Below are 10,913 nucleotides of genomic sequence, written 5' to 3' on the forward strand. Positions count from 1 at the left end.
GAACACTGCATTCATATTTTAACGGACTTTCATCGACCAACCCTCAAAAAATGGACGGCGGTAAAGCGTTTAGGGCTTTAAATGTCTACAACTAATGGTACACGAAGAAGAAAACCCCACAAGTGTTGTTTCTTAGATGCTCAAAGGTGCGACGGAATTTCGGCGACGCTTCATTTCGCTCTGGAACTTCTTTTGCACGTGAAAATGTTGAAACAGTTGGTAATGGAGCGACTCATGGCTGCAGCTGACGAAATTTTCGGACTTTTTGAAGAAAGGATCGCTTCGTACGAAGAGGAAATCGTCCGACAACGACGGCAACTGGAAGCGGTCTGCAAGAGTCAAGTTGTGATCCAGCTCGAAGGTCTGCCCACACACTTAACTTTGTATCATTGATTACTTTCTCGCCCATTAAAATTAATTAGGAACGTGTGTGGACGTGAAATTGTCTACGAATTGTTTCATGACGTCTGCAATGTTCCCCTGTGTCTACAACAGAAATACTACTACAGAAAAAAAGCACTAACTTACTCCAAAACTATAGTCCTTAAAACAAAGACCTAATATATTAGCTTTCTTTCTTTCAAAAAATAAAAAAATATGAAAATATTACAGTGATATTATTAATATACCTAAGAAATACTAAAATAATACAAAAATAGAAATACTACAAAATTCCAACAACCAGAAATACCACAAAAATACCACTGCAGAAGTATAACTACAAAAATACTAGTAGTCAAGTCATGTTTATTTGTATAGCCCTTTATCACAAGGAGTCTCACCACAGAAATCTAACAAAAGAAATACTACAAAAATAGAACCACGATAATGCAGCAAAAAAGTACAGACATACCATAAAAATATACTATTGAATTACTACATAATTCTAATAACGTTAATACAACAGAAATAATAAAAAATACTTTAAAAAAACAAACATAGTGCTATGGAAATACTTTCAAAATACCAGTACAGAAATACTACGAAAATACCCCGAGATTATTACTATGATATAAAAATACTACTAGAGAAATGTTACGACAGAAATACTACTACAGAAATTCATTTACAGCAATCCTACAAAAAGACAGATTTGATTAAACTATTTTTAAAAAACATATACTAGAATTAGAAGTGTCATTTTGTCATTGACATAAACTTTGTGAAACATTGTATGTAACAAGATTAGGCTTGGAACTCCAGGGTAGAACATGTGATCTAGAGACTTTGAAGAGAAAAAAAAGACTATCAGGATCAGAAGGCCAAAATAATGATAATTAGAACATAGTAGTTAGAAAAATTGGTTTAAGTTCTAATAATAATAATGCAATGAAGAATAGTGCAGTGTGACAAAAAAGTGCAATAACGTTTAGCAGCAGAACTTTAAAAAACAGATCAAGATGTAAAAAAATAACAAGTAGAAGACTGCACATATTCACAAATGAGAAAAGTTGATCTCCAAGATTAGTCCCTCTGCCCCATTTTTTTAACCCAATGAGGCCCGCAACTCCAAATAGTTACCACAAGCATACGAAGAGGTTAAACTTTGGGGCGATAGAAAGCATCTTCCTTGGCCCTTTGGTGCTTTTTTTTTGTCCAGAGTATTTTTTTCACCTGATGGCTTTTTGAGAATCTCAACATTGACAAAGATTTGTGTGTGGTTGGTCAAACTTTCTTACATACATGTAAAAGACCGTAATGTTATTGACACACTGGCAGAAAAGGGGCAGGGCGACCGTTTAGCCCAGGGTGTCCAAACTTTTCAGAAAGGTGGCCGGATTTGGCTAACTGAAAATGTATGAGGGCCGACTATTCAACCTGGCATTTTTTAAACAGTCTGCGCTGAATTCACCCTCCTTACAAGATTTGCAGTGCTTGGCAATCAGCGTCACAACCTCGTAGCTCGCCTTTGTTGAAATTTTGTTTAACTCGCAGGGTCTCCTTAAAAAAGCTTTTCTGTGCCGTTTAAACAGATTCCAGTTGCTTCACCTTTTCAGTGTTTGTTTCCAGTAAGCTTTTTATAGTCAGCATGTTTTGTCTGGCAGTACCTCTTGATATTATGTACTTTGAATACAGCAGTCTCAAATTAGGTAGAAGTAGTTGTTTTGGATTTCAGTGAAAAAATACTCAATTTTCCACTTGTCCTGAGGCTGGCGACCCTTAAAGCCAACTTTCTTTTTTATAATTACAGTCGCTATGTCAGAAATGGGGTGGGCTAAAATTCTCTCAGAAAGCTAAATAATTATCATTTTTTGTAGAAATACATTTTTTAATGCGGTCAACTTTACTGGCGGGTCGCATATTATTAATTTTATGACAGATGCCACAAACACAATGCACAATGCAAAGTAGCGAAACCGCCATGGTAAACTGGGTTACAGCAAATGATTACTGTACAAGCCTAACTTCACGAAGCATAGGCTGCCGAGGGACCTTTTAATATTCTTTATTTTATTTTTAAATGTTCACATGATACCACTACTTCTTTGGTTAAGATATCTAAACGTTTCCTCCAGATATCCAGCCCATGCTAAATAGCCAGGATGAAGATTGCCCTGAGAACCAAGAGTGGACCTTAAGTTTGGAGCAAAAAAATCCTCAGCTGCGCAATGTCAAAGTGGAAGAAAAGGAGCTGGCGATTCCCTATGTTAAAAGCGAAGAGGAAAAGTTTGATGTTAGCACTTGCGAAAAAACGACTGCCAGCCACGTGGAGAGTGAAAATGATGAAGAAGAGCGACCCGAGTTCTCACAGTTCCAGGATGGAAGTCCAAGTGGCAACATATCTGAAGGACCCAAACCAGATGAAGACTTTGCTCCCCTGTCAGACAGCGACGAAGCGGAGAGAAGTGCAAGCTCCAAAACGGAAACTCCCAGCAAGAACTCCCCAAATTTTGGCAAACGGGACATCAACTGCTCGCTTTGTGGAGTAATCTTTACGAAAAAATACTTTCATGCGGGGAAAGATAAATGCGACTTCTGCGGGGTTTGTCGTAAACATTTGCCCCAATGTTGCGCCGACTGCGGAAAAGCTTTTCCTAGCAAGTCTCATTTGATTATTCACATGAGAACGCATACTGGGGAAAAACCTTTTGCTTGCTCTGTTTGCAGAAAAGCATTTTCTCACAAGTCTCATATGATCACACACATGAGAACTCATACGGGGGAGAAACCCTTTTCTTGCTCTGTTTGCCAAAAAGTATTTCCTCAAAAATCTGATTTGACCAAGCACATGAGAACGCACACGGGGGAAAAGCCCTTTTCTTGCTCCATTTGCGAAGCAACATTTTCTCAAAAGTCTCATTTGATACCACACATGAGAACGCACACAGGGGAACAACCATTTTCTTGCTCTGTTTGTAGAAAAGCATTTTCTCTCAAGGGTCATTTGACCGAACACATGAGAACACATACGATGGAAAAACCCTTTTCTTGTTCAGTTTGCAAATCAGCATTTTCTCAAAAAAGTAATTTGATCCTACACATGAGAATCCATACAGGTGAAAAATCTTTTTCTTGCTTGGTTTGTAGTAAAGCGTTTTCTCGTAAACCCGGTTTAACTAGACACATGAGAACGCACACGGGGGAAAAACAATTTCCTTGCTCATTTTGCAGTCAAGTCTTTGCAAATAAAAGGGATATGGAAGCACACATGATAACACACATTGATGGAAACGCCTATAAGTGTTTCATTTGTGGGGAAACGTTTGCTCAAACATTAAATGTTGTTAAACACATAAGAGCTCACAAAGGGGAACAGTCTTTGTATTGTTTAGATTGTGGTCAGGATTTGACAAATAATTCTGATCTTTTTCAACACGTGAGCGTACACATCGGGGTAAGGAAGGCCTAAGTAACCCCGTCTGGAGAATTTTTTTTGAATTTTGTAAACTTTTAAAAATATTCTGGTTGTAGTCTGAACACATGAGGTTAGGAAGCTTGTCACCTAATGGATACTAAAGAGTCGGCAGGTGTTTTGTTGTAATATTGAAATGTATCACTGCATATATTGTCATACCATTATCACATTATTATTATTATTATTATTAAACTCGAGTCAATCATTTAGTAGTATTTAATGTGTCGTATCCATATATTTGAATGCAGTTATTTACTTCTTTTTAAAAAATATCTTATTCACTTGATGCCTGAATATCCATTCATCTACTGGTAGTTGTTATACAGAGTCTACATTGCTTCAAGTGGTGTTCTTATATACTGCTGGAGGAGTCTTGACTTAAGCCTGATAAAACCACCAGCAGGATTAAGTATGGACAAAGGACTGGTGTAAAATAAACATTGAGACTTAATGTGTGTTTTTTTAAAATAACCTGCTGCGTTACACCCATCCGGAATAAATGAAAGCGCACGTGTGAAACCATCACATCCTTGTTTTGTACTTACAAGACAACATTGTCCCTTTTTCATTTGTTTTTAATCATTTTATTGTAATAAAAACCTCAACTGAACTCCTCAAAAGTTCTTCAGGGTGTACTGAACATATGTTTCCGTTCAGAAATCATGAAATGTATTTGAATGAGTGCACTGAAGATAAGAACATGTCACACGAAGTAACTGATGCATTAAAAACAATGTGTCCATTAGAGCATTTTTGGTTGCATTTCCCTTTTTGGCAGGGCCATTCCCCTCTAGAGTGACCTACATGACTGCTTGTAATGTATTGTGGTCCTGGCTTAACTTGTTTCAGCATGAGTGAGTAGAATGTCTTTCTGGAAAAAATACTGATTGAACAAAACCAAAAGTACATAGTCTGCCGTTTATGGCATTTTTACATCTCTGCTAATCTAACTGAAAGATGGTGGTCACATATAAACTCATTCCCTCTTTTCTTGGGTAGACAAATCACCAGCCTCACTGGGTTCGCAGGTGATGATAAAATGAAATAGCTACAAGTCACCTTAAATGATAAATGTTTTTAATTGAATACTAGATTCATATTGAAACGTTTTATTGTTAGACTTACATTGGTCCACTCCAAACTCGGTAAGACAGATTGACAGGGACCTTTTAATAGAATTTGAGGAGTGGAACGTTGACGATAGGGGACGGTAAAGCACCGAAATAATGATGTCAACTGCCGTTTAACATAAGAAGAAGAACAGACAGGAAGTTATCCGATTTTGATCATCTGCAGAGTATGAACTAGGTTTGTTACTTGTTTGGCTCTGCAACTCGGTTCAACGGCAAAATGTTAAAAGAGTTTGTAAGAGAGCGACTGATCGCTGCTGCCGACGAAATTTTTGGACTGTTTGAAAAAACCATCGCCTCGTACGAGAAGGAACTTAGCCGACAACGACGGCAACTGGAAGCGCTTTGCGAGAGTCAAAACGTCATCGGGCTCGGAGGTCTGCACACAAACTTACATTTACACTTACTTGAGTATTTAATCGGTCATTTATAATACTTGTGATCTTGTGTCTTCATGAATCTGTTTAAAAATCAACTATTCTAACCCTAACTCAAGTAGAACCCTTGTCCTGCGAAACGTCATACCGACGGCTGATTTGACACCAAAATTATTACTGTGCGCTTTTAGCTTGATTTGCAAATAGGTAGCATGTGCTTAATAGTAAATGGTAAATGGTCTGCATTTAACGTGCTTCACATTTACCCATTCACACACACACACTCACTCACATATCGCGGCCAAGCAGCCATGCAAGGCTTTATATGGACCAAAATCGGGAGGAAATCACTTGACTTTGGAACGCCACAGAGAGATGTACAATCGTTACATTTTATTTCGGAGCCATATGTACTCATGAAAAGAGCCATATATGGCCCCAGAGCCATGGGTTCCCTACCCCTGGTCTAGAGAGTACTCCGATAGAAGCATGTAGGACGTTCTGATCAATTAAAGAAACCTAAATTTATACACTGGCATATTCTGTTGAACAGACCCTTTTATCAAGGTAGAATGTTCTTAATAATGTGTTAATATTCTTACACCTAAATAAAAGCAGGTAGGACGTTCTAGCTATATGGATATCATAGGAGTACGGTATTCCCTTGGTTATCGTGGTTAGTGGGGACAAGAACCAGCATCAAAAAGGGAAATTCTGCATAGTATCGTTGCACCTTCACGAAATCCCCCAAGGGTGAAACTTAACTCGAGATGAGGCCCATACCGACTGAGAGTATACCACTAGAACAAAAAACAACTACAGATATAGAAATGAAACGCAGAATTCCAGCTGATCGAATGGTCTTAATTGTCATTATACAAAATTACAAAGAAATTTAAGGGCTTCTACTTTCAGAGTAAGAAAGCGACTTCGAAAGCGGCGGGCTAGCTGCACACTAGTATTGGGTAACTTTGAGGTGAGCCAGGTCCCACGATGGTCAAATTATAAACATTCTGAATGCATTGGTTCCCCACAAGTTGTAGCTTCAGGTCATTCATTTCATGGGTAATGAATATGGCCTTGGTGAGATACAGGCTCGACAAGGGTGGCTTAAGGTAGTTGTTAGCCCAGCTGTATCAATAGGGTGTATGTTGTCTTCCACCGCTGCCTCAGTCGCTTACCGGATCCAAAAATAATCCACGGAGAACCTGCTGGTGATCATCATTTCTTTCCGTTTTGATAACTTTCCTCAGAGTCTGATTTAATTAATGAATTTATTTTCAATATAACGAACCACAAAAGCTACGAGCCTTGGCATTTATTTTGGCAGCCATTTGTGGAAGGGCTGTTTGACTGACTGGCTTACACCAGCCTATCAAAGTCGTGCACACAAGTCTTGCAAACCTTGCCTCGCCTTTATGGATTGGTGCACTTAAAACCTGCTTCTGATTGGCCGGGGCTGTTAATCCACAAAATGTGACCATTTTTGTTGGCCAAACACTCCATCACTCATATAACAAACTGGAACGAACTATAAATCTTGGAATAAACTGCAGTTGTTTGCGGTTACACTATTGTATTATGTTACATCAATTTTGGTTAATTTTGCAGCCCTACCTCCTAGTATAGTGGAAATGCAATTATGCTCTATTGTAGCACAGTTAAAAGTTCTCCACGATCCCCAGGAGTACCCTACTATTTTAGAATTACTGCTTTAAACCCAAATTTAAAACAAGCCAGCGTTTTTCAACATTGTGATTCTCACATTTAGCTCCTTTTAAAAATGTTTTGGGCAGCCAAGATTCAAGCAGATTGGCTATTAAAAAAAAACAAAAAAAAAAACAAGAATGTTTCCCACACCGACACCGCTTCGATTAACCACTTTGTCTGCCTGCCTGTATTGCGCCTAAAATTGTACCCTGGCATGAAATGTCCCCCCTATCACAAACGTTACTAAAACAACTAATTTGGGGGGGAATGAAATGGAACAGTGAAGAACGGAGAATTTGCACCACGTATACCTTGTAGAAATTGCTCTTGAGCAAGTTGAAAATATTGACTTTTGCGAAATGAGGCCTTGGCCTATCTTATGTACTTTCGTCTCCCATTTTATCTGTTAAGAATTTGACAGTTCTTTCACCATAATAATCTTTATGGTAGAGCACAAAACAGTTTTCATTACGTGATATTTGAAAGATTACTGTTTTGAATCGCTGGATAATGGCAATAAAAGCAGCTCACTTTTTGAGAACAAGTCACGGCATTTAGATGGTCCAATAACGAACATTTTGGTCTTTTCAGAGTTAAGGCGCACGAAGTTGAGTGACATCCACTCTTTTATCTCAGTGAGGCAGGCCTCCAAATTTCCACAATTTAGTGTGGCAGATTTCTCCATCGGAAGATATAGTTGGGTGTCATCTGCGTAGCAATGGAAACTGATATTATACTTGCGAATAATATCACCTAATGGAAGCATGTAAATGCTGAAAAGAAGGGGGCCAAGTACTGAACCCTGCAGAGAAAACAGTTCCTCAGAGACCGATCCATTTTTCCAACCGTTCTAGTAAGATATTATGGTCCACAGTGTCAAAAGCAGCACTAAGGTCCAGCAGCAGCAAGAGTGATGAAGCGCCGGAGTCCATTGCGAGTAGAAGATCATTGGTTACCTTAATCAGGGCTGTTTCAGTAGAGTGGTTAGCCCTGAATCCTGATTGCATTGATTCAAAAATATTGTTATCGGATATAAAATCATTCCGCTGCTGTGCCACAACTTTTTCAAGTACTTTAGAAAGAAACAGTAGGTTTGACACAGGTCTGTAATTACATAAGCTTTTTGCATCCAGGTTGGCTTGTTTCAGTGTAAGTTTAATAACAGCGGGCTTAAAAGCCGCTGGAACTACACATGAGGAAAGTGATATGTGATATTTCTACCAGGTATACAAGCTGCAAGTGATCTGTGCTTTACTGTTACATTTCCCCCTAAACTTAAATACAAAGTTGTTTTAGTAAAGTTTGCGCAAGGGGGGACATTTCATGCCGGGGGGCAATTTTCCGCCCAACACCGGCTACATTACGGTTGTATGGGGTTGGGGGCTGGCTGGTTCCGGGGGGTGGTGGTGCGTGGGCAAACAAGATTCACGTGGACCGTGCCCCTTGACTTGAGATCTCCGGTGCTAATTCATTTCATAGGGCCTTTTGTACTTTATTGTGACCGGGTAGCTGCTCTACCTCTTACCTCTCTCTCTCCCTGTCTCCCTGTCTCTCTCTCTCTCACACACACACAGTCGGCAGGGTTTTGATCAAATATTTTTAAACACCCATGTTGTCATAATTTGTTTGTTTAATGAAATCTGAATGTATCCTCTAGATACCCAACATTGTCAAAATCGCCAGGGTGAAGATTCCCCTGAGGACTTAGGTTGGAACTTGAATTTGGAGCAGAAGAATCCTCAGCTGCCCCCCGTCAAAGTAGAAGAACAAGAGTTGCAGCTTCCTTACATTAAAACAGAAGAAGAGGAATGTGATGTCAGCTGGTTTCCACCGATGAGCAGCCCTGTGAAACGTGAAAACGACAATGAAGACCCACCCGAGTGCTCACAACAGCTCCAAGATGAAAGTCCAAGTGACGACGGGTCTGAAGGACCCCCACCAGATGAAAACTTGGCTCCCTTGTCCGACAGGGATGACTTGGAGAGCAGCGCAAACTGCAGACAAGACTCTGAAGAGTTGGAATGCTCCAAAAAGAAAACGACTCACAACAAGAACTCCCCAAAATGTGGCAAACAAGACGTTAACTGCTCAGTTTGTGGCGTAAGCTTTGTGAAAAATGTTCTTTTGAATGATAAAGGGAACGATGAAGGCCACTGCTGCCTGGTTTGTCAAAGAAAACTGGACAAAAGTTGCTCCGTTTGCAAAAAAACATTTTCTGAAAGAAGTAATTTGATCAAACACATGAGAACGCACACTGGGGAAAAACCTTTTTCTTGCTCTGTTTGCAGAAAATCATTTTCTCTCAAGTTTAATTTGATCCAACACACGAGAACACACACGGGGGAAAAACCCTACTTTTGCTCTGTTTGCGAAGCAACGTTTTCTCAAAAATCTCATTTGATACCACACATGAGAACGCACACAGGGGAGAAACCATTTTCTTGCTCGGTTTGCGGAAAAGCATTTACTCGCAAGGGTCTTTTGACCGAACACATGAGAACACATACGAAGGAAAAACCCTTTTCTTGTTCAATTTGCGGAATGGCATTTTCTCAAAAAAGTATTTTGATCCTACACATGAGAATGCATACAGGGGAAAAACCATTTTCTTGCACTGTTTGCAGAAAAGCATTTTCTCAAAAATCCGATTTGACCAGACACATTAGAACGCACACAGGGGAAAAACTGTTTCCTTGCTCATTTTGCAGTCAAGCCTTCGCAAACAAAAGGAATATGGAAGTACACATGATAACACACGTCGATGGAAATCCCTATAGGTGTTTCGTCTGTGGGGAAACGTTTACTCAAACATTAAATGTTGTTAAACACATCAGATCTCACAAGGGGGAACAGTCTTTGAATTGTTTAGATTGTGGTCAGGATTTGACAAATAGTTCTGATCTGTTTCAACACGTGAGAGTACACATCGGGGAAAGGAAGGCCTGAGTAGCCCTGTCTGGAGAAAAGAATGTTCAATTTCTTAAACTTGAAAGTGTTATCTTGTTTTTGCTGTGTTTGTTGTAGTTTGGAGGCATGAGGTTAGGAAGCGAGCTACCTCATGGATACTGACAACTCGACGGATCTTAGGGGTTGTAATATTGAAAGGTGTCACTGCATATATAGTCAAAACATCATCACTTTATTATTTTACTCAAGTTAAAGATTTATTGGTCATTAATGAATCTAATCGGGATTCGGGGAATTTTCCACTGACTTTTTAAAAAAAAATTGTTATAGCCTGTGTTCTGCCCCTCAGGTATATAAATGAGAGTGCACATGTGAAACCATCACATAATTGTTTTGTACTCACAAGCCGAAAATATCCCTTTTCTTTTTTATCTGTTTTATTGTCATAAAAACTTTAACTGAATTGTTCAAAAGTTTTCAGGGTGTAATGAAGAAAATTTGCCAATCAGAAATCATGGAATGTATTAGTATACATAGGTCATTGTAAATAAGATCATGTCACACGAAGTAACTGATCCATTAAAAACTAGATCTACATGTTTTCTTGTAAACAATTGTTCTCCTGGCCAAACGTGTTTCAACCTGAGAGAGTAGAATGTCTTTCTGGAAAAAAATTCTGAGTGAACAAAACCAAAAGATAGGTCAAGCTAAAGTAGAGAATACCAGAAAGATTTGGGCACAAACAGAAGGGGGGCAAGAAAAGGGGTGATTATTGGTGTGCTACTCAGAATAAAAATATCAAGGGAACTATGGTGAAAAATGCATTTAGAATGAAAACAATAAGGGAAGGGAGGGGTTTAGAAAAGAAAGACCGTAAAACCATATTGATTGAGTTTGAAGGACCTGTCGTGCCAGGTAAGATATTTGTGTGCT

The 10,913-nt window shown here is 39.1% G+C and overlaps 2 protein-coding genes across 2 annotated transcripts; both read left to right on the top strand.

The window, feature by feature from the left end:
• Nucleotides 1-119: 119 nt before the first annotated feature.
• On the top strand, nt 120-4,061 carry LOC148365237 (uncharacterized). Its single transcript, XM_088335725.1, has 2 exons — nt 120-361; nt 2,517-4,061. Exons 1-2 carry the CDS (start codon nt 205-207, stop codon nt 3,848-3,850), a joined length of 1,491 nt encoding a protein of 496 aa, XP_088191851.1. The 5' UTR covers nt 120-204; the 3' UTR covers nt 3,851-4,061.
• Nucleotides 4,062-5,098: 1,037 nt separating this feature from the next.
• On the top strand, nt 5,099-10,588 carry LOC148365238 (uncharacterized). Its single transcript, XM_088335729.1, has 2 exons — nt 5,099-5,363; nt 8,731-10,588. The coding sequence occupies exons 1-2, from the start codon at nt 5,207-5,209 to the stop codon at nt 10,017-10,019; spliced, it is 1,446 nt and encodes a 481-aa protein (XP_088191855.1). The 5' UTR covers nt 5,099-5,206; the 3' UTR covers nt 10,020-10,588.
• Nucleotides 10,589-10,913: the final 325 nt, after the last annotated feature.

The sequence above is a fragment of the Urocampus carinirostris genome, chromosome 5 (assembly GCF_059441175.1).
Source record: "Urocampus carinirostris isolate Australia breed hairy pipefish chromosome 5, RoL_Ucar_1.0, whole genome shotgun sequence".
Taxonomy (NCBI): Eukaryota; Metazoa; Chordata; class Actinopteri; order Syngnathiformes; family Syngnathidae; genus Urocampus; species Urocampus carinirostris.

Coding starts and splice junctions, on each gene's coding strand:
- LOC148365237 (XM_088335725.1), top strand. CDS start 205: ATGTTGAAACAGTTGGTAATGGAGCGACTCATGGCTGCAGCTGACGAA. Junction 362..2,516: donor AGTTGTGATCCAGCTCGAAG/GTCTGCCCACAC, acceptor CGTTTCCTCCAG/ATATCCAGCCCATGCTAAAT.
- LOC148365238 (XM_088335729.1), top strand. CDS start 5,207: ATGTTAAAAGAGTTTGTAAGAGAGCGACTGATCGCTGCTGCCGACGAA. Junction 5,364..8,730: donor AAACGTCATCGGGCTCGGAG/GTCTGCACACAA, acceptor TGTATCCTCTAG/ATACCCAACATTGTCAAAAT.